The sequence below is a fragment of the Pseudophryne corroboree genome, chromosome 9, assembly GCF_028390025.1.
Source record: "Pseudophryne corroboree isolate aPseCor3 chromosome 9, aPseCor3.hap2, whole genome shotgun sequence".
Lineage (NCBI taxonomy): Eukaryota > Metazoa > Chordata > Amphibia > Anura > Myobatrachidae > Pseudophryne > Pseudophryne corroboree.
The window spans coordinates 87,185,614-87,210,094 of NC_086452.1; the positions used below are offsets into that span (position 1 = coordinate 87,185,614).

The 24,481-nt window shown below is 47.4% G+C and overlaps 1 protein-coding gene across 1 annotated transcript in view; it reads left to right on the plus strand.

The window, feature by feature from the left end:
• Positions 1 to 24,481, plus strand: part of LOC134957585 (protein kinase C delta type-like) — a 53,755-nt gene that overhangs the window by 16,756 nt on the left and 12,518 nt on the right. Inside the window, exons 7-9 of the mRNA XM_063939589.1 lie at positions 3,311 to 3,433; positions 16,804 to 16,932; positions 21,434 to 21,648. Coding sequence (XP_063795659.1) covers positions 3,311 to 3,433; positions 16,804 to 16,932; positions 21,434 to 21,607 — 426 coding nt within the window. The 3' untranslated portion in view covers positions 21,608 to 21,648. The remainder of the gene's footprint in view (positions 1 to 3,310; positions 3,434 to 16,803; positions 16,933 to 21,433; positions 21,649 to 24,481) is intronic.

The window sequence follows — 24,481 nt, forward strand, 5'->3', positions numbered from 1 at the left end:
GCACTGTAGCACACATGCATCTTTGTATATTTCCGGGTGATTCTGAGTCTGAATGTTGCCCATTTCTCTCCATATGTGAAATGGGTGTTTCTGGGTGGTAACTGGGCGGAAGCAGAGAAGAGGAGCGTCTGGTGGCAGTGTCATGCTTATGCATGAGGGACACGTATCTCTGACAGGTCTTCCCCACTGAGCATAGGGTAGATGTGCGGATACTGATGACAGCTATGCTAGCAGATAGAAACAGTGGGGCAGTGCAATGCATACACATGAAGACCTGCATATAGTCACGTTACCATTCCGTTATCAAAATATCTGCGTTATGAATGCGGCCACCTACAGAGTTGGGTGCTACTCACACAGGCCTGGAGAGTACAGTAGACAGGCCTGGAGAGTGCAGTATGGCTACGAAAGGCACATTTTAGGGACCGCTGTACATAGGGCCTTATTCAGATCTGATCGCAGCAGCAAATTTGTTCTCTATTGGGAAAAACCATGTGCACTGCAGGGGGGGGGCAAATATAACTGGTGGAGAGAGAGAGAGATTTGGGTGAAGCCACTGATCTGTGTGTAATCCGACAGCTTTCCAACAAGTCGGGAATTCCCGACTTGTCAGAAAAAATGGCCCCTAATGAATAGGTCGGAACCCCTTCTGTTGGAAGCACCGTCTTTCTGACAAGATGGCAGCTTCCAACACTTATTAAATATACCCCCAAGACAGCAACTATTACATATTTTGATTCTACCTTCATATATCCTGTCCCCTTTACCAGTGGCCGCAGTTAGGGCACAGGGCTGTGACAACCCCATATCCCAATGAATTGCAACATTATGCCACAAGGAGGTAGAGCCTACTGATATGATGTCCCTGTAATATGTATGTACAGGGTGAATGAATTTCCGTCCCATGGCCTCATTAAGATGCACTGAAAATTAGGCAACATTACGATAAGTAGTTTTTGTTGTAGACTGTTTGGAATAGGTGAACTTTAATTATAGACACCCTGCATACTGTTTTAGTGTGTATGTATGTGTTAGTGTGTTATATATTTATAGAGATAGCACCAGGATGCACTATGGGAAGACAAGTGGTGGAGGCAGTGTAATGCCCTAGGCACTGTTCTGCTGGGAAACCTTGGGTCCTGCAAGTCATGTAAATGTTACTTTGACACGCAGCACCTACCTATACTTTGTTGAAGATCAATACACCCTTAATGTCAGTGGTACTCCCTGATGGCAGTGGCCTCTTCCAGTGGGAAAAAATTGTACAGGAATGATTTGAGAATCAGGACAAAGAGTTCAAGCCTCCAATTCCCCAGATCTCAATCTGATTGAGCATCTATGGGAATGGCTGGGAAAATAAGTTCAAGCCATGGAGGCCCCACCTCGCAACTTACAGGACTTAAAGGATCTACTGCTAACATCTTGCTCCTTCTTCAATGGGTCAGAGCTGTTTTGGTAGCATTAGGGGGATCTACTCAATGTTAGACAAGTATTTTTAATGTTATGGCTGATCAGACAAATAGTGTGTGTGTGTGTGCATATATATATATATATACACACACACTGCTCAAAAAAATAAAAGGAACACTAAAATAACACATCTTAGATCTGAATGAATGAAATATTCTTATTAAATACTTTGTTCTTTACATAGTTGAATATGCTGACAACAAAATCACACAAAAATTATCAATGGAAATCAAATTCATTAACCCATGGAGGTCTGGATTTGGAGTCACCCTCAAAAGTAAAGTGGAAAAACACACTACAGGCTGATCCAACTTTGATGTAATGTCCTTAAAACAAGTCAAAATGAGGCTCAGTAGTGTGTGTGTGGCCTCCATGTGCCTGTATGACCTCCCTACAACCCACACAAGTGGCTCAGGTAGTGCAGCTCATCCAGGATGGCACATCAATGCGAGCTGTGGCAATAAGGTTTGCTGTGTCTGTCAGCGTAGTGTCCAGAGCATGGAGGCGCTACCAGGAGACAGGCCAGTACATCAGGAGATGTGGAGGAGGCCGTAGGAAGGCAATAACCCAGCAGCAGGACCGCTACCTCCGCCTTTGTGCAAGGAGGAACAGGAGGAGCACTGCCAGAGCCCTGCAAAATGACCTTCAGCAAGCCACAAATGTGCATGTGTCTACTCAAACGATCAGAAACAGACTCCATGAGGGTGGTATAAGGGCCCGACGTCCACAGGTGGGGGTTGTGCTTACAGCCCAACACCGTGTAGGACGTTTGGCATTTGCCAGAGAACACCAAGATTTGCAAATTCGCCACTGGCGCCCTGTGCTCTTCACAGATGAAAGCAGGTTCTCACTGAGCACATGTAACAGACGTGACAGAGTCTGGAGACGCCAAGGAGAATGTTCTGCTGCTTGCAACATCCTCCAGTATGACCGGTTTGGCAGTGGGTCAGTAATGGTGTGGAGTGGCATTTCTTTGGGGGGCCGCACAGCCCTCCATGTGCTCGCCAGAGGTAGCCTGACTGCCATTAGGTACCGAGATGAGATCCTCAGACCCCTTGTGAGACCATATGCTGGTGCGGTTGGCCCTGGGTTCCTCCTAATGCAAGACAATGCTAGACCTCATGTGGCTGGAGTGTGTCAGCAGTTCCTGCAAGACGAAGGCATTGATGCTATGGACTGACCCGCCCGTTCCCCAGACCTGAATCCAATTGAGCACATCTGGGACATCATGTCTCGCTCCATCCACCAACGCCACGTTGCACCACAGACTGTCCAGGAGTTGGCGGATGCTTTAGTCCAGGTCTGGGAGGAGATCCCTCAGGAGACCATCCGCCACCTCATCAGGAGCAATCCCAGGCGTTGTAGGGAAGGTCATACAGGAACATGGAGGCCACACACACTACTGAGCCTCTTTTTGACTTGTTTTAAGGACATTACATCAAAGTTGGATCAGCCTGTAGTGTGTTTTTCCACTTTAATTTTGAGGATGACTCCAAATCCAGACCTCCATGGGTTAATAAATTTGCATTGATAATTTTTTTGTTATTTTGTTGTCAGCACATTCAACTATGTAAAGAACAAAGTATTTAATAAGAATATTTCATTCATTCAGATCTAGGATGTGTTATTTTAGTGTTCCCTTTATCCCTTTATTATGTATAGATAGATAGATAGATAGATAGATAGATAGATAGATAGATAGATAGATAGATAGATAGATATCTACGTACATATACAGTATATGTATGTATACCCCAAAACAAAGTCTCTTGTTTGCCCCTTTATATTGAGCAATTGAGGTGATTGTTAAAAACTTGATCCTGACTCTCTCTTCTGGTAGGTGCGTTCAGGCGAGGAGAGCCGTTTTGGTGAAGACTGGGCTGGCGTCGCTGTCATCTTAAGCCAAATGGTCAATGGAACATCTTATGCACCAGGCACCGAAGTGAGAGACATCATTGACGAGGTAAATAAGATATTACATTTATAAATTATTACTGTAAATGAGGTAATTGGCTATATATAACTTCATATGATGTGGGAGTTTTTCTGTCTCTTTTTTGTTGCAGAAAGTCAGTATTGATGCAGTTTATTAATAAAATATCCCCTGATCAGTGAGTGATACTCAGATGCTTCTCACTACTGGTCAGGAGCTGTAAGGCCTAACTTACTTCTTCCCTGGGTCAGTCTCAGTGGTAAGCTGGGTCACACATGCACAATGGAACTGAATACCCAGCCCTGGCTGTTCAGGCCCACTTAAAAATGAAAAAAAATAATAATAGAAAACAAATAGTAAAACAATATATTTATGGTGTAATGCTATTTTAATGATACTGGCGTCAAGAGAAGAAAGATTGTGACTGTACCTTTATGGGAAATAGACTAATCTCTTCTCTGGCGAGGGCTGCAGTTACTATTAGCAATTCTATAACTATTGGGCCTAATTCATACCTGATCACAGCAGCAAAATTGTTCTCTAATGGCAAAACCATGGGCCTAATTCACACCTGATCTCTAGGGTGCGCTTTTTTCCTTGTGATCAAGTAGTCGCCGCCTACAGGGGAGGGGAAATCGCTGTGCAGGGGTGCGATCGCATGTGCAGGAGAGCTGCAGACAGAAGTTTGTGCAGTCTCTGCACAGCCCAGGACTTACTCTTCCAGTGCGATGATCGGGGCCGGAGCTGACGTCACAAACCCTCCCTCTAAACGCCTGGAACCTCCTGCGTTTTTCCGGACACTCCTGTAAAATGGTCAGTTGCCACCCACAAACGGCCTCTTCCTGACAGTCACCTTGCGATCGCCCGTGCGATTGCTTTTTTCACACCATCCCGTCGCTGCCCAGCGCTCCACGTAGCTGCAGACCGACACACCTGCGCATTGCAGTGCATATGCATGCGCAGTTCAGACCTGATCGCAGACTGTACGAAAACGCACAGCAGCGATCTAGTCTGAATCACCCCCATGTGCACTGCAGGTGGAGCAGCTGTAACATGTGCAGAGAGAGTTAGATTTGGGTGGGTTATATTGTTTCTGTGCAGGGAAAATACTGACTGCTTTATTTTACACTGCAATTTAGATGTCAGTTTGAACACACCACACCCAAATCTAACTCTTGTTTAACAATTGTGCTGCTGCGATCAGGTCTGAATTGGACCCTTTGTTAGGTAGACAATCTAAATGGGTGTTTTTTCATTGAGCGTGGGCTTTTCTCCATTTGATAAATAGGCTTAATAAATAGAACATGCATTTCAGTGGAGTTCATACACAGCTAACTGCATCATCCCACTGTTTTCTCTGCAGTCATCCTTGTTAGAGAAAGATATTTAGGGGGTAATTCAGACCTGATCGCTAGGCTGCGTTTTCGCACAGTGGCCGATCAGGTCTAAACTGCGCATGTGTATGCACCGCAATGCGCAGGCACGTCGCACGGGTACAAAGTGGATCGCCGCTCAGCAATGGGTTTGTGTGAAGGATCCATTCGCACGGGCGTTCGCAAGGAGATTGACAGGAAGAAGCTGTTTGTGGGTGGCAACTGACCGTTTTCTGGGAGTGGTTGGAAAAACGCAGGCGTGTCCAAGTGTTTGCAGGGCGGGTTCCTGGCGTCAATTCCGGTCCCGGACAGGCTGAAGTGATCGCAGCCAGAAAAAAAATTATCAATAAGATAAACGATCGGGCGCTTATATGTGCTGTTGCTCAAAGCTGCTGCTATAAAATTGGGTAAGTCACCCCCAATAACAAATATAGACAAAGAAAACCAACTAGCAGCGCTAATAAAGAAATTAATTGAATAGAAGGATTGAGTACTAATTAATGATATTTAATCAAACATAAAAACAATTCACTAGCACAATCATAAAAATATAGATATAAAATCAAACATTACTAAAAAGGGGGGTCACGTTTATGGCTGCCTAATTTGTGTGTAGTCCGTTCCTGATTATTATAGACCGGATAGCAGATAGATGGATAGTTGTCCCTGGACTGACAGCGCAGTCATAGGGTTAAAAGTTATTTACCACAATTGGCCGCTGGAGGTAATAGTCCCTTATAATTGTAATTGCGGGTCCTCACTGCATCGCGGTATCCTCCTTGGTTAGAAAGGGATAGTGGTAATCCTGTTGTTAACAGTCGGTGCAATGATTTAGCTCAGCACAATGTCCAGTCCTGGTCCGGATACACAAAGGCAGCAATTCTCATAAAGGTGGTGACCCCAATAGCTTGCTTCCTGACACGTTTCGCTGCAGGTCCTGCAGCTTTATCAAAGGTCCTTTGATAAAGCTGCAGGACCTGCAGCGAAACGTGTCAGGAAGCAAGCTATTGGGGTCACCACCTTTATGAGAATTGCTGCCTTTGTGTATCCGGACCAGGACTGGACATTGTGCTGAGCTAAATCATTGCACCGACTGTTAACAACAGGATTACCACTATCCCTTTCTAACCAAGGAGGATACCGCGATGCAGTGAGGACCCGCAATTACAACTATAAGGGACTATTACCTCCAGCGGCCAATTGTGGTAAATAACTTTTAACCCTATGACTGCGCTGTCAGTCCAGGGACAACTATCCATCTATCTGCTATCCGGTCTATAATAATCAGGAACGGACTACACACAAATTAGGCAGCCATAAACGTGACCCCCCTTTTTAGTAATGTTTGATTTTATATCTATATTTTTATGATTGTGCTAGTGAATTGTTTTTATGTTTGATTAAATATCATTAATTAGTACTCAATCCTTCTATTCAATTAATTTCTTTATTAGCGCTGCTAGTTGGTTTTCTTTGTCTATATTTGAAGTGATCGCAGCGGCTGAGCAAGTCCTGGGCTGCGCAGAGACTGCACAAAATCTGTTTGTACAGTTCTGCTACACATGCGTTCACACACTTGCACAGCTAAAATACAATCCCCCTGTAGCCGGCAACTATCTGATCGCAGGGCTGCAAAAATCGCTTGCTAGCGATCAGGTCTGAATTAGGCCCTTAATCAGATAAGGAATGGAAGACTATTGTATAGTGAGACAAACTGGAGACAATACAAATCATTCCAGAAATGTTTCTTACAAAGCCCAATAAATATATTTCTCTAACGTCCTAAGTGGATGCTGGGGACTCCGTAAGGACCATGGGGAATAGCGGCTCCGCAGGAGACTGGGCACAAAAGTAAAGCTTTAGAACTACCTGGTGTGCACTGGCTCCTCCCCCTATGACCCTCATCCAAGCCTCAGTTAGATTTTTGTGCCCGAACGAGAAGGGTGCACACTAGGTGGCTCTCCTGAGCTGCTTAGTGAAAAGTTTAGTTTTAGGTTTTTTATTTTCAGTGAGACCTGCTGGCAACAGGCTCACTGCATCGAGGGACTAAGGGGAGAAGAAGCGAACTCACCTGCGTGCAGAGTGGATTGGGCTTCTTAGGCTACTGGACATTAGCTCCAGAGGGACGATCACAGGCCCAGCCATGGATGGGTCCCAGAGCCGCGCCGCCGGCCCCCTTACAGAGCCAGAAGACAGAAGAGGTCCGGAAAATCGGCGGCAGAAGACGTCCTGTCTTCAACAAGGTAGCGCACAGCACTGCAGCTGTGCGCCATTGCTCTCAGCACACTTCACACTCCGGTCACTGAGGGTGCAGGGCGCTGGGGGGGGGCGCCCTGAGACGCAATAAAAACACCTTGGATGGCAAAAAATGCATCACATATAGCTCCTGGGCTATATGGATGAATTTAACCCCTGCCAGAATACATAGAAAAACGGGAGATAAGGCCGCCGATAAGGGGGCGGAGCCTATCTCCTCAGCACACTGGCGCCATTTTCCCTCACAGCTCCGTTGGAGGGAAGCTCCCTGGCTCTCCCCTGCAGTCACTACACTACAGAAAGGGTTAAAAAAGAGAGGGGGGGCACTAATTACGCGCAGTATTAAAGATACAGCAGCTATAAGGGGAAAAACACTTATATAAGGTTATCCCTGTATATATATAGCACTCTGATGTGTGCTGGCAAACTCTCCCTCTGTCTCCCCAAAGGGCTAGTGGGGTCCTGTCCTCTATCAGAGCATTCCCTGTTGTGCTGTATGTCGGTACGTTTATGTCGACATGTATGAGGAGAAAAATGATGTGGAGACGGAGCAGATTGCCTGTAATAGTGATGTCACCCCCTAGGGGGTCGACACCTGAGTGGATGAACTGTTGGAAGGAATTACGTAACAGTGTCAGCTCTGTATAAAAGACAGTGGTTGACATGAGACAGCCGGCTACTCAGCTTGTGCCTGTCCAGACGTCTCATAGGCCGTCAGGGGCTCTAAAGCGCCCGTTACCTCAGATGGCAGATATAGACGCCGGCACGGATACTGACTCCAGTGTCGACGGTGAAGAGACAAATGTGACTTCCAGTAGGGCCACACGTTACATGATTGAGGCAGTGAAAAATGTTTTACACATTTCTGATAATACGAGTACCACCAAAAAGGGGTATTATGTTCGGTGAGGAAAAACTACCTGTAGTTTTCCTGAATCTGAGAATTTAAATGAGGTGTGTGATGATGCGTGGTTTTCCCCCGATAACAACTGATAATTTCTAAAATGTTATTGGCATTATATCCTTTCCCGCCAGACAGAACTGTCACTATCAGTTTCAGACGCTGCCGTATGGATGGTCCACGGCACCCCGGGTCTTTACCAAGGTAATGGCCGAAATGATGATACTCCTTCGAAGGAAGGGAATTTTAGTTATCCCTTACTTGGACGATTCCCTGATAAGGGTAAGATCCAGGGAACAGTTGGAGGTCGGTGTAGCACTATCTCAGGTAGTGTTGCGGCAGCACGATTGGATTCTCAATATTCCAAAATCGCAGCTGATTCCGACGACTCGTCTTCTGTTCTTAGGGATGATCCTGGACACAGTTCAGAAAAAGGTGTTTCTCCCGGAGGAGAAAGTCAGGGAGTTATCCGAGCTAGTCGGGAACCTCCTATAACCGAGCCAAGTCTCAGTACATCAATGAGATGGTTCTGGGAAAAATGGTGGCTTCCTATGAAGCAATCCCATGCGGCAGATTCCACGCAAGAACTTCCAGTGGGACCTGCTGGACAAATGGTCTGGGTCGCATCTTCAGATGCATCAGCGGATAACCCTGTCACCAAGCACAAGGGTGTCTCTCCTGTGGTGGTTGCAGAGTGCTCATCTTCTAGAGGGCCGCACATTCAGGACTGGGTCCTGGTGACCACGGATGCCAGCCTGCGAGGCTGGGGAGCAGTCACACAGGAGGAATTTCCAGAGCTTATGGTCAAGCCTGGAGACATCACTTCACATAAATATCCTGAAGCTAAGGGCCATTTACAATGCTCTAAGCTCAGCAAGACCTCTGCTTCAAGGTCACCCGGAGTTGATCCATTCGGACAACATCACGGCAGTCAACCACGTAAACAGACAGGGTGACACAAGAAGCAGAAGGGCAATGGCAGAAGCTGCAAGGATTCTTCGCTGGGCGGAAAATCATGTGATAGCACTGTCAGCAGTATTCATTCCGGGAGTGGACAACTGGGAAGCAGACTTTCCTCAGCAGACACGACCTCCACCCGGGAGAGTGGGGACTTCACCCAGAAGTCTTCCACATGTTTATAAAACTCGACAAGTATTGCGCCAGGTCAAGGGACCCTCAGGCAATAGCTGTAGACACTCTGGTAACACAGTGAGTGTACCAGTCAGTGTATGTGTTCCCTCCTCTGCCTCTCATAACCAAGGTACTGAGAATTATAAGATGGAGAGGAGTAAGCACTATATTCGTGGCTCCGGATTGGCCAAGAAGGACTTGGTAACCGGAACTTCAAGAGAGGCTCACGGAGGATCCGTGGCCTCTACCTCTAAGAAGGGACCTGCTCCAGCAAGGACCCTGTCTGTTCCAAGACTTACCGCGGCTGCGTTTAACGGCAGGGCGGTTGAACGCCGGATCCTGAAGGAAAAAGGCATTCCGGATGAAGTCATCCCTATCCTGATCAAAGCCAGGAAAGATATAACCGCAAAACATTATCACCGCATTTGGCGAAAATATGTTGCGTGGTGCGAGGCCAGTAAGGCCCCGACGGAGGAATTTTCAACTAGGTCGATTCCTACATTTCCTGCAAACAGGAGTGTCTATGGGCCTGAAATGGGGGTCCATTAAGGTTCAAATTTCGGCCCTGTCAATTTTCTTCCAAAAAGAACTAGCTTCAGTCCCTGAAGTTCAGACGTTTGTGAAAGGGGTACTGTATATACAGCCTCCTTTGTGCCTCCAGTGGCACCTTGGGATCTAAATGTAGTTTCTCTGACGACCTAGTGGATGCTGGGGACTCCGTCAGGACCATGGGGAATAGCGGCTCCGCAGGAGACAGGGCACAAAAGTAAAAGCTTTAGGATCAGGTGGTGTGCACTGGCTCCTCCCCCTATGACCCTCCTCCAAGCCTCAGTTAGATTTTTGTGCCCGGCCGAGAAGGGTGCAATCTAGGTGGCTCTCCTAAAGAGCTGCTTAGAGTAAAAGTTTTGTTAGGTTTTTTATTTTCAGTGAGTCCTGCTGGCAACAGGCTCACTGCATCGAGGGACTTAGGGGAGAGAAGTGAACTCACCTGCGTGCAGGATGGATTGGCTTCTTAGGCTACTGGACACCATTAGCTCCAGAGGGAGTCGGAACACAGGTCTCACCCTGGGGTTCGTCCCGGAGCCGCGCCGCCGACCCCCTTGCAGATGCCGAAAAGTAAAGAGGTCCAGAAACCGGCGGCAGAAGACTTTTCAGTCTTCATAAGGTAGCGCACAGCACTGCAGCTGTGCGCCATTGTTGTCAGCACACTTCATAGCAGCGGTCACTGAGGGTGCAGGGCGCTGGGGGGGGCGCCCTGGGCAGCAATGATAGTACCTTATTCTGGCTAAAAATACATCACATATAGCCCCTGGGGGCTATATGGATGTATTTAACCCCTGCCAGGTCTCAGAAAAACGGGAGAAGAAGCCCGCCGAAAAGGGGGCGGGGCCTATTCTCCTCAGCACACAGCGCCATTTTCCCTCACAGAAATGCTGGTGGGAAGGCTCCCAGGCTCTCCCCTGCACTGCACTACAGAAACAGGGTTAAAACAGAGAGGGGGGGCACTTATTTGGCGATATGACTATATATATTAAAATGCTATAAGGGAAAAACACTTATATAAAGGTTGTCCCTGTATAATTATAGCGTTTTTGGTGTGTGCTGGCAAACTCTCCCTCTGTCTCCCCAAAGGGCTAGTGGGGTCCTGTCCTCTATCAGAGCATTCCCTGTGTGTGTGCTGTGTGTCGGTACGTGTGTGTCGACATGTATGAGGACGATGTTGGTGAGGAGGCGGAGCAATTGCCTGTAATAATGATGTCACTCTCTAGGGAGTCGACACCGGAATGGATGGCTTATTTAAGGAATTACGTGATAATGTCAACACGCTGCAAGGTCGGTTGACGACATGAGACGGCCGGCAAACCAATTAGTACCTGTCCAGGCGTCTCAAACAGCGTCAGGGGCGTTAAAACGTCCTTTTACCTCAGTCGGTCGACACAGACACGGACACTGACTCCAGTGTCGACGGTGAAGAAACAAACGTATTTTCCTTTAGGGCCACACGTTACTTGTTAAGGGCAATGAAGGAGGTGTTACATATTTCTGATACTACAAGTACCACAAAAAAGGGTATTATGTGGAGTGTGAAAAAACTACCTGTAGTTTTTCCTGAATCAGATAAATTAAATGAAGTGTGTGATGATGCGTGGGTTTCCCCGGATAGAAAATTATTGGCGGTATACCCTTTCCCGCGCTTATCAAAACAAGTGGCGGTACCGTCTCCAGATAGGGCCGCCCTCAAGGAGCCAGCTGATAAGAGGCTGGAAAATATCCTAAAAAGTATATACACACATACTGGTGTTATACTGCGACCAGCGATCGCCTCAGCCTGGATGTGCAGCGCTGGGGTGGCTTGGTCGGATTCCCTGACTGAAAATATTGATACCCTTGACAGGGACAGTATTTTATTGACTATAGAGCATTTAAAGGATGCATTTCTATATATGCGAGATGCACAGAGGGATATTTGCAAGAAGTTGTTTATGGACACGACAGTGGTCAGGTGATGCAGATTCCAAACGGCACATGGAAGTATTGCCGTATAAAGGAGAAAAAGACAACGTCTTTTCAGCCTCAGTCCTTTCGTCCCCATAAGGGCAAGCGGGCAAAAGGCCAGTCATATCTGCCATGGGATAGAGGAAAGGGAAGAAGACTGCAGCAGGCAGCCCATTCCCAGAAACAGAAGCCCTCCACCGCTTCTGCCAAGTCCTCAGCATGACGCTGGGGCCGTACAAGCGGACTCAGGTGCGGTGGGGGGGGTCATCTCAAGAGTTTCAGCACGCAGGGGGCTCACTCGCAAGTGGACCCCTGGATCCTACAAGTAGTATCCCAGGGGTACAGATTGGAAATTCGAGACGTTTCCCCCTCGCAGGTTCCTGAAGTCTGCTTTACCAACGTCTCCCTCCGACAGGGAGGCAGTAGTGGAAACAATTCACAAGCTGTATTCCCAGCAGGTGATAATCAAAGTACCCCTCCTACAACAAGGAAAGGGGTATTATTCCACACTATATTGTGGTACTGAAGCCAGACGGCTCGGTGAGACCTATTCTAAATCTGAAATAGTTGAACACTTACATACAAAGGTTCAAATCAAGATGGAGTCACTCAGAGCAGTGATAGCGAACCAGGAAGAAGGGGACTATATGGTGTCCCGGGACATCAGGGATGCTTACCTCCATGTCCCAATTTGCCCTTCTCACCAAGGGTACCTCAGGTTCGTGGTACAGAACTGTCACTATCAGTTTCAGACGCTGCCGGTTGGATTGTCCACGGCACCCCGGGTCCTTACCAAGGTAATGGCCGAAATGATGATTCTTCTTCAAAGAAAATGGACGATCTCCTGATAGGGGCAAGGTCCAGAGAACAGTTAGAGGTCGGAGTAGCACTATCTCAAGTAGTTCTACGACAGCACGGGTGGATTCTAAATATTCCAAAACCGCAGCTGTTTCCGACGACACGTCTGCTGTTCCTAGGGATGATTCTGGACACAGTCCAGAAAAAGGTGTTTCTCCCGGAGAAGAAAGCCAGGGAGTTATCCGAGCTAGTCAGGAACCTCCTAAAACCAGGAAAAGTGTCAGTGCATCATTGCACAAGGGTCCTGGGAAAAATGGTGGCTTCTTACGAAGCGATTCCATTCGGTAGATTTCACGCAAGAACTTTTCAGTGGGATCTGTTGGAAAAATGGTCCGGATCGCATCTTCAGATGCATCAGCGGATAACCCTGTCTCCAAGGACAAGGGTGTTTCTTCTGCGGTGGCTGCAGAGTGCTCATCTACTAAAGGGCCGCAGACTCGGCATTCAGGACTGGGTCCTGGTGACCACGGATGCCAGCCTGAGAGGCTGGGGAGCAGTCACACAGGGAAAAAATTTCCAGGGAGTGTGATCAAGTCTGGAGACTTCTCTCCACATAAATATACTGGAGCTAAGGGCAATTTACAATGTTCTAAGCTTAGCAAGACCTCTGCTTCAAGGTCAGCCGGTATTGATCCAGTGGGACAACATCACGGCAGTCGCCCACGTAAACAGACAGGGCGGCACAAGAAGCAGGAGGGCAATGGCAGAAACTGCAAGGATTCTTCGCTGGGCGAAAAATCATGTGATAGCACTGTCAGCAGTGTTCATTCCGGGAGTGGACAACTGGGAAGCAGACTTCCTCAGCAGGCACGACCTCCACCCGGGAGAGTGGGGACTTCATCGGGAAGTGTTCCACATGATTGTGAACCGTTGGGAAAGACCAAAGGTGGACATGATGGCGTCCCGCCTGAACAAAAAACTGGACAGGTATTGCGCCAGGTCAAGAGACCCTCAAGCAATATCTGTGGACGTTCTGGTAACACTGTGGGTGTACCAGTCGGTGTATGTGTTCCCTCCTCTGCTTCTCATAACCAAGGTACTGAGAATTATAAGACATAGAGGAGTAAGAACTATACTCGTGGCTCCGGATTGGCCAAGAAGGACGTGGCACCCGGAACTTCAAGAAATGCTCACAGAGGACTCATGGCCTCTGCCGCTAAGAAGGGACTTGCTTCAGCAAGTACCAGGTCTGTTCCAAGACTTACCGCGGCTGCGTTTGACGGCATGGCGGTGGAACGCCAGATCCTAAGGGAAAAAGGCATTCCGGAAGAGGTCATTCCTACCCTGGTCAAAGCCAGGAAGGAGGTGACCGCAAAACATTATCACCACATGTGGCGAAAATATGTTGCGTGGTGTGAGGCCAGGAAGGCCCCACGAAGAAATTTCAACTCGGTCGTTTCCTGCATTTCCTGCAAACAGGAGTGTCTATGGGCCTCAAATTGGGGTCCATTAAGGTTCAAATTTCGGCCCTGTAAATTTTCTTCCAGAAAGAATTGGCTTCAGTTCCTGAAGTCCAGAAGTTTGTCGAGGGAGTATTGCATATACTACCCCCTTTTTGTGCCTCCAGTGGCACTGTGGGATCTCAACGTAGTTCTGGGATTCCTCAAATCACATTTTAAACCGCTCAAATCTGTGGATTTGAAATATCTCACATGGAAAGTGACCATGCTGTTGGCCCTGGCCTCGGCCAGGCGAGTGTCAGAATTGGCGGCTTTGTCTCACAAAAGCCATATCTGATTGTCCATTCGGACAGGGCAAAACTGCGGACTCGTCCCCAGTTTCTTCCTAAGGTGGTGTCAGCGTTTCACCTGAACCAGCTTATTGTGGTACCTGCGGCTACTAGGGACTTGGAGGACTCCAAGTTGCTAGATGTTGTCAGGGCCCTGAAAATATAGGTTTCCAGGACGGCTGGAGTCAGGAAAACTGACTCGCTGTTATCCTGTATGCACCCAACAAACTGGGTGCTCTTGCTTCTAAGCAGACGATTGCTCGTTGGATTTGTAGCACATTTCAACTTGCACATTCTGTGGCAGGCCTGCCACAGCCTAAATCTGTCAAGGCCCATTCCACAAGGAAGGTGGGCTCATCCTGGGCGGCTGCCCGAGGGGTCTCGGCATTACAACTCTGCCGAGCAGCTACGTGGTCGGGGGAGAACACGTTTGTAAAATTCTACAAATTTGATACCCTGGCTAAAGAGGACCTGGAGTTCTCTCATTCGGTGCTGCAGAGTCATCCGCACTCTCCCGCCCGTTTGGGAGCTTTGGTATAATCCCCATGGTCCTGACGGAGTCCCCAGCATCCACTAGGACGTCAGAGAAAATAAGATTTTACTTACCGATAAATCTATTTCTCGTAGTCCGTAGTGGATGCTGGGCGCCCATCCCAAGTGCGGATTGTCTGCAATACTTGTACATAGTTATTGTTACAAAAATCGGGTTATTATTGTTGTGAGCCATCTTTTCAGAGACTCCGCTGTTATCATGCTGTTAACTGGGTTCAGATCACAGGTTGTACAGTGTGATTGGTGTGGCTGGTAGGAGTCTTACCCGGGATTCAAAATCCTTCCTTATTGTGTACGCTCGTCCGGGCACAGTATCCTAACTGAGGCTTGGAGGAGGGTCATAGGGGGAGGAGCCAGTGCACACCACCTGATCCTAAAGCTTTTACTTTTGTGCCCTGTCTCCTGCGGAGCCGCTATTCCCCATGGTCCTGACGGAGTCCCCAGCATCCACTACGGACTACGAGAAATAGATTTATCGGTAAGTAAAATCTTATTTTTTGGGTTCCAAAAGTCACATTGGTTTGAACCACTTAAATATGTGGAGTTAAAATATCTCACATGGAAAGTGGTCATGCTGTGGCCCTGGCCTGGGCCAGGTGCGTGTCAGAATTGGTGGCTTTATCCTGTAAAAGCCCTCATCTGATTTTCCATTCGGACAGGGCGGAATTGAGGACTTGTCCTCAGTTTCTCCCTAAGGTGGTTTTCAGCGTTTCACCTGAATCAACCTATTGTGGTGTCTGCGGCTACTAGGGACTTGGAGGACTCCAAGTTGCTAGACGTTGTCAGAGCCCTGGAAATATAGGTTTCCAGGACGGCTGGAGTCAGAAAATCTGACTCGTTGTTTATTCTGTATGCACCCAACAAGCTGGGTGCTCCTGCTTCTAAGCAGACTATTGCTCGTTGGATTTGTAGTACAATTCAGCTTGCACATTCTGTGGCAGGCCTGCCACAGCCAAAATCTGTAAAAGCCCATTCCACAAGGAAGGTGGGCTCATCTTGGGCGGCTGCCCGAGGGGTCTCGGCTTTACAACTTTGCCGAGCAGCTACTTGGTCAGGAGCAAATACGTTTGTAAAATTCTACAAATTTGATACCCTGGCTGAGGAGGACCTGGAGTTCTCTCATTTGGTGCTGCAGAGTCATCCGCACTCTCCCGCCCGTTTGGGAGCTTTGGTATAATCCCCATGGTCCTTACGGAGTCCCCAGCATCCACTTAGGACGTTAGAGAAAATAAGAATTTACTTACCGATAATTCTATTTCTCGTAGTCCGTAGTGGATGCTGGGCGCCCATCCCAAGTGCGGATTGTCTGCAATACTGGTACATAGTTATTGTTACCAAAAAATCGGGTTATTGCTGTAGTGAGCCATCTTTTCTAGAGGCTCCTCTGTTATCATGCTGTTAACTGGGTTTAGATCACAAGTTATATGGTGTGATTGGTGTGGCTGGTATGAGTCTTACCCGGGATTCAAAATCCTTCCTTATTGTGTACGCTCGTCCGGGCACAGTATCCTAACTGAGGCTTGGAGGAGGGTCATAGGGGGAGGAGCCAGTGCACACCAGGTAGTTCTAAAGCTTTACTTTTGTGCCCAGTCTCCTGCGGAGCCGCTATTCCCCATGGTCCTTACGGAGTCCCCAGCATCCACTACGGACTACGAGAAATAGAATTATCGGTAAGTAAATTCTTATTTTCTAGTGATCACAGGTATTGGAAAGCTCTGGCCGTGTCCACTTGGCTCAGTGCACCATGATGTTGCCTATATTTATATGTTGTATTTAATACGATGTATAGAAGTAATATTCTCATTTGCAAAGTTCTATACAATTGTCAGACAGCAAGACCTGACCACACATTGTACAGACAAATCAACATTAGGGCAAATATGACAAGAAATGGCTCAGTGGTTAGATGTTTGTGGTATGGAGGGGGGAGGGGGTAATAATGTGAGACACACTACAGACCCCAGATACAATCTCAGTAATAACATACTGTGGCCATGGAACAATCACTTTATATTCCCCTGTACCAGGCAGTAGAAATGTTTGTAACATGATTGTATTGAGCAGCTGTGCTGTATAAGTCATTAAATACAAATTACTTTTTCAGCTCTTCAATTACAACCCAGCCAAACACCCAGGAGATAATGATAACATCCGCCACCATCGTTTCTTCCAGCACATCGACTGGGTCGCCTTGGAGGCCCTTGAGATTGAGCCCCCATACATCCCTGCACCAGTAAGTATAAAGCAGACCTTCCATGAGCTACTCAATGCCGGTCAGCAGATAATGTATAGATGTCAGACATGTACATTTGGGTGTGAATTGAAGGATAGGCACTGTCTAGGTAGACAGTCAAAAGGTCGACACAACGAGGTTGACATGCAGTAGGTAAATAGGGTCACTAATTAGACAGTTTATAAGTAGACAGAGTCAAAAGGTCGACAGACAAATTTTTGACACTGTTATTTTAGCCTAACCTCCCCCTAGTGCCTAACCCAAACTGTCCCCTTCCACAGCCTAACCCTACCCCTGCCTAACCTTATTCTAGTGACTAACAGTAACTGTCCCCTTCCACAGCCTAACCCTACCCCTGCCTAACCTTATTCTAGTGACTAACAGTAACTGTCCCCTTCCACAGCCTAACCCTACCCCTGCCTAACCTTATTCTAGTAACTAACAGTAACTGTCCCCTTCCACAGCCTAACACTACCCCTGCCTAACCTTATTCTAGTAACTAACAGTAACTGTCCCCTTCCACAGCCTAACACTACCCCTGCCTAACCTTATTCTAGTGACTAACAGTAACTGTCCCCTTCCACAGCCTAACCCTACCCCTGCCTAACCTTATTCTAGTGACTAACAGTAACTGTCCCCTTCCACAGCCTAACCCTACCCCTGCCTAACCTTATTCTAGTGACTAACAGTAACTGTCCCCTTCCACAGCCTAACCCTACCCCTGCCTAACCTTATTCTAGTGACTAACAGTAACTGTCCCCTTCCACAGCCTAACCCTACCCCTGCCTAACCTTATTCTAGTGACTAACAGTAACTGTCCCCTTCCACAGCCTAACCCTACCCCTGCCTAACCTTATTCTAGTGACTAACAGTAACTGTCACCTTCCACAGCCTAACCCTACCCCTGCCTAACCTTATTCTAGTGACTAACAGTAACTGTCCCCTTCCACAGCCTAACCCTACCCCTGCCTAACCTTATTCTAGTGACTGACAGTAACTGTCCCCTTCCACAGCCTAACTCTACCCCTGCCTAACCTTATTCTAGTGACTAACAGTAACTGTCCCCTTCCACAGCCTAACCCTACCCCTGCCTAACCTTATTCTAGTGACTAACAGTAACTGTCCCCTTCCACAGCCTAACCCTACCCCTGCCTAACCTTATTCTAGTAACTAACAGTAACTGTCCCCTTCCACAGCCTAACACTACCCCTGCCTAACCTTATTCTAGTAACTAACAGTAACTGTCCCCTTCCACAGCCTAACACTACCCCTGCCTAACCTTATTCTAGTGACTAACAGTAACTGTCCCCTTCCACAGCCTAACCCTACCCCTGCCTAACCTTATTCTAGTGACTAACAGTAACTGTCCCCTTCCACAGCCTAACCCTACCCCTGCCTAACCTTATTCTAGTGACTAACAGTAACTGTCCCCTTCCACAGCCTAACCGTACCCCTGCCTAACCTTATTCTAGTGACTAACAGTAACTGTCCCCTTCCACAGCCTAACCCTACCCCTGCCTAACCTTATTCTAGTGACTAACAGTAACTGTCCCCTTCCACAGCCTAACCCTACCCCTGCCTAACCTTATTCTAGTGACTAACAGTAACTGTCACCTTCCACAGCCTAACCCTACCCCTGCCTAACCTTATTCTAGTGACTAACAGTAACTGTCCCCTTCCACAGCCTAACCCTACCCCTGCCTAACCTTATTCTAGTGACTAACAGTAACTGTCCCCTTCCACAGCCTAACCCTACCCCTGCCTAACCTTATTCTAGTGACTAACAGTAACTGTCCCCTTCCACAGCCTCACCCTACCCCTGCCTAACCTTATTCTAGTGACTAAGAGTAACTGTCTCCTTCCGCAGACTAACCCTACCCCTGCCTAACCTTATTCTAGTGACTAACAGTAACTGTCTCCTTCTGCAGACTAACCCTACCCCTGCCTAACCTTATTCTAGTGACTAACAGTAACTGTCCTCTTCCACAGCCTAACCCTACCCCTGCCTAACCTTATTCTTGTGACTAACAGTAACTGTCCCCTTCCACAGCCTAACCCTACCCCTGCCTAACCTTATTCTAGTGACTAACAGTAACTGTCCCCTTCCACACCCTAACCCTACCCCTGCCTAACCTTATTCTAGTGACTAACAGTAACTGTCCCCTTCCACAGCCTAACCCTACCCCTGCCTAACCTTATTCTAGTGACTAACAGTAACTGTCCCCTTCCACAGCCTAACCCTACACCTGCCTAACCTTATTCTAGTGACTAACAGTAACTGTCCCCTTCCACAGCCTAACCCTACCCCTGCCTAACCTTATTCTAGTGACTAACAGTAACTGTCCCCTTCCACAGCCTAACCCTACACCTGCCTAACCTTATTCTAGTGACTAACAGTAACTGTCCCCTTCCACAGCCTAACCCTACACCTGCCTAACCTTATTCTAGTGACTAACAGTAACTATCCCCTTCCACAGCCTAACCCTACCCCTGCCTAACCTTATTCTAGTGACTAACAGTAACTGTCCCCTTCCACAGCCTAACCCTACCCCTGCCTAACCTTATTCTAGTGACTGACAGTAACTGTCCCCTTCCACAGTCTAACACTACCCCTGCCTAACCTTATTCTAGTGACTGACAGTAACTGTCCCCTTCCACAGCCTAACCCTACCCCTGCCTAACCTTATTCTAGTGACTAACAGTAACTGTGCCCTTCCACGGCCTGACCCTAACCCTGCCTAACCTAATTCTAGTGCCTAACAGTAACTGTCCCCTTCCACAGCCTAACCCTACCCCTGCCTAACCTTATTCTAGTGACTAACAGTAACTGTCCCCTTCCACAGCCTAACCCTAACCCTCTGCCAAGTGCCTAACCCTAACCCTAAAAATGATGAAAAATCATGAAAACTGTGTTTACATATTTTTGTGTTACCATTTGTCTGTTGGCCTTTTGGTTCAGTCTTTCTGAGACATTGTCTACCTAGTGACTGTCTACCTAGTGACCCTGTCTACATAGTGACTGTCTACCTAGTGACCCTGTCTACATAGTGACTGTCTACCTAGTGACCCTGTCTACCTATTAAATGTCAACCTTTTGGTGTTGACTATGAACTGTCTATCTATACAGTGTCTATCCCTATACCCACAGAGCTAGAGACAGGTACACATGTGTATGTATATTCCAGTTGTCACTCAACCAATTGAGATTTATTATTATTTATACAGTGCCACCAGTTATGCATAACTATACAAAGAGCAGTTGTCATCACATCAGTCCCTGCCTTATTGGAGCTTACAGTGTAAATTCCCTAACACACATGCACACAACACACATACACACAACACACATACACACTAGTACATTTCAGTCACTAGTTACTAACCTGCCAGTATGTGGTAGAAGTGTGGGAGGTAGCTGGGATAACTTGAGGAAACCCACACAAGCACTGTGAGAACATCCAAACTCCACACAAATACAGCCTTGATTGAGAACTGAGATCATGACCCCAGCACTGTGAGGTAGCAATGCTGACCAATGTGCCACTGGGCTATCCTCTTTTAATGAATAAAACATGTCTGCTCTTACACAACTATAAATAGAAAATGGAAAATAAGTTCTCTTAGTGGTCAGGGCCACATAACAATGACTGACAGACACATGTTTAAGAGTTTTCTTTCTACCAGGGGACACATAGAAGTAGAAAGGACTTAATTACTACTTTACCAATACGTTATTGTCACATATGGGAATTCGGCTCTATCTATCTGTTTTATGTAACTGATTATCCTGCAGCTCATAATAGGCTCATAGGAAGACCAAGTGGCCTTTAGAGCAAAGTTTACACTTTCCATAGTGATCCTCTGGAAATTCAGTCTCCTCTCTGCACTTGTAGTTACGCTGCCTTCTCCTGAGGGCACAGAGCAGACAGACACCTTTACTTGCCCCAGAGCAACTTGTGCCTACTGCAATACTGTGGTTATATATGGGATTAGTATGATTTACCAGTGGCCGGGATGCCGGCTGTCAATATACCGACAGCGGCATCCGGCCGGCAGCGGGGCAAGCGCAAAGAGTCCCCTTGTGAGCTCACTGCGCTCTCTGCGCTGCAGGCTCAGTGGCTCGCTGTGCTCACCACAGGATCTATTCCCACTCTATGGGTGTCATCGTCACCCACAAGTGGGAATAGTCCTGTAACGCCGGTATTCCGTCTGGCGACATTGCCAGCTGACGGGATTCCGGCACCTGTATCCTGACCACCGGGATCCCGACAGCCGGCAAATTAAACATATCCCTATATATCTGTTGAGCGACAGTGTTACATTTGTGCACCTGTAATGCCTCTTCCTTTAGCTATATATAGATATGTTGTCAGGGTGTAAAATTTAACTACTGTAAATAACCTCTACAATAGGAAGTTTGGTAATTGGCTCTTTTTCTCTCTTACAAGTCATATGAAAGATGTAGTAATCACTGATACACTTTAACTTCTTATTTCTGTAGCCGACCTTTCCACCCTCTGCCTCCAGACGTAACCATCTAGAAGTAATGGAGGCAGAAGAGGCCCTTTATCCGCCAATAACAGCTGCTGAGCAGGACCGGTTTGCAGGGTTCTCATTTACCACCTCCACCTGGAGAACCCCCCCAAAGGCACCGGGCCTAAGAACATCTAGCTGAGGCAGCAGCACTGCTGGATGCAGGAGTTGGAGTTTCTGCAGGTATGTACATTATGGATTTATTTGTCTTATTTTTTAAACATGTTTAATTGAAGTTTTAATTATTAAACGGAGGAAGAATAAAGAAGGAGAAAGGTAGACAGAGCTGGGTATAGCAGTATTGTAAGAAGCATTAATACATTTTCCTAATGGAAAGTTGTACAAAAAGCTCCTCACACAAAGCAATGCAGAAACAATAACCGTCTGCAGATTATTACATAAACAGAGATATAGCGTAAGAGATATAACAATGGTAGAGGGGGAATGGAGGACAGTGGGTGAGGAAAAGGGGCATGTCGGGGATGTTACTAGAGGGAGAACAAAGGGAGGAGGAGGAAGAGTAAGGTGCACCTGCTGCATGCTCAGAAGAAGCAATGTAACCCTACATGATCCGTTGTATCATGGTCCTCCTGGTGCGTGATCCAAGGGGAAGAGACGCTGGTAAATGTATTCCAGCGCTCATGAAGTATGATGTAATATACATAGATGGTATATACAGCAATAGTGTGATAAGTGCATTGGAATACATGTATGGTAGTAGTAATGTAGAGAACTCAGTTACATATATAACCTGACTTCTCTGCATTACTACTATCATATAGGAGGGGGGAATTCTGTGTTTGTGTCTGGATCTACCCCCTTCCTTGCAAGCACTTGGAATAGGCCAATACATTGATTTCTCTGACGTCCTAGTGGATGCTGGGAACTCCGTAAGGACCATGGGGAATAGCGGCTCTGCAGGAGACTGGGCACAAAAGTAAAAGCTTTAGGACTACCTGGTGTGCACTGGCTCCTCCCCCTATGACCCTCCTCCAAGCCTCAGTTAGATTTTTGTGCCCGGCCGAGAAGGGTGCACACTAGGGGCTCTCCTGAGCTTCTTAGTGAAAGTTTAAGTTTAGGTTTTTTATTTTCAGTGAGACCTGCTGGCAACAGGCTCACTGCATCGAGGGACTAAGGGGAGAAGAAGCGAACTCACCTGAAGTGCAGAGTGGATTGGGCTTCTTAGGCTACTGGACACCATTAGCTCCAGAGGGACCGAACACAGGCCCAGCCTCGGAGCTCGGTCCCAGAGCCGCGCCGCCGGCCCCCTTACAGAGCCAGAAGCAAGAAGAGGTCCGGAAAAATCGGCGGCAGAAGACATCAGTCTTCAACAAGGTAGCGCACAGCACTGCAGCTGTGCGCCATTGTTACTCAGGCACACTTCACACTCCGGTCACTGAGGGTGCAGGGCGCTAGGGGGGGGCGCCCTGAGCAGCAATGTAAAACACCTTGGCTGGCATAAATACACCACATATAACCCCCAGGGCTATATGGATGTATTTTAACTAGAGATGAGCGCCTGAAATTTTTCGGGTTTTGTGTTTTGGTTTTGGGTTCGGTTCCGCGGCCGTGTTTTGGGTTCGAACGCGTTTTGGCAAAACCTCACCGAATTTTTTTTGTCGGATTCGGGTGTGTTTTGGATTCGGGTGTTTTTTTCAAAAAACACTAAAAAACAGCTTAAATCATAGAATTTGGGGGTCATTTTGATCCCAAAGTATTATTAACCTCAAAAACCATAATTTACACTCATTTTCAGTCTATTCTGAATACCTCACACCTCACAATATTATTTTTAGTCCTAAAATTTGCACCGAGGTCGCTGTGTGAGTAAGATAAGCGACCCTAGTGGCCGACACAAACACCGGGCCCATCTAGGAGTGGCACTGCAGTGTCACGCAGGATGTCCCTTCCAAAAAACCCTCCCCAAACAGCACATGACGCAAAGAAAAAAAGAGGCGCAATGAGGTAGCTGTGTGAGTAAGATTAGCGACCCTAGTGGCCGACACAAACACCGGGCCCATCTAGGAGTGGCACTGCAGTGTCACGCAGGATGGCCCTTCCAAAAAACCCTCCCCAAACAGCACATGACGCAAAGAAAAAAAGAGGCGCAATGAGGTAGCTGTGTGAGTAAGATTAGCGACCCTAGTGGCCGACACAAACACCGGGCCCATCTAGGAGTGGCACTGCAGTGTCACGCAGGATGTCCCTTCCAAAAAACCCTCCCCAAACAGCACATGACGCAAAGAAAAAAAGAGGCGCAATGAGGTAGCTGTGTGAGTAAGATTAGCGACCCTAGTGGCCGACACAAACACCGGGCCCATCTAGGAGTGGCACTGCAGTGTCACGCAGGATGTCCCTTCCAAAAAACCCTCCCCAAACAGCACATGACGCAAAGAAAAAAAGAGGCGCAATGAGGTAGCTGACTGTGTGAGTAAGATTAGCGACCCTAGTGGCCGACACAAACACCGGGCCCATTTAGGAGTGGCACTGCAGTGTCACGCAGGATGTCCCTTCCAAAAAACCCTCCCCAATCAGCACATGATGCAAAGAAAAAGAAAAGAAAAAAGAGGTGCAAGATGGAATTGTCCTTGGGCCCTCCCACCCACCCTTATGTTGTATAAACAAAACAGGACATGCACACTTTAACCAACCCATCATTTCAGTGACAGGGTCTGCCACACGACTGTGACTGATATGACGGGTTGGTTTGGACCCCCCCAAAAAAGAAGCAATTAATCTCTCCTTGCACAAACTGGCTCTACAGAGGCAAGATGTCCACCTCATCATCACCCTCCGATATATCACCGTGTACATCCCCCTCCTCACAGATTATCAATTCGTCCCCACTGGAATCCACCATCTCAGCTCCCTGTGTACTTTGTGGAGGCAATTGCTGCTGGTCAATGTCTCCGCGGAGGAATTGATTATAATTCATTTTAATGAACATCATCTTCTCCACATTTTCTGGATGTAACCTCGTACGCCGATTGCTGACAAGGTGAGCGGCGGCACTAAA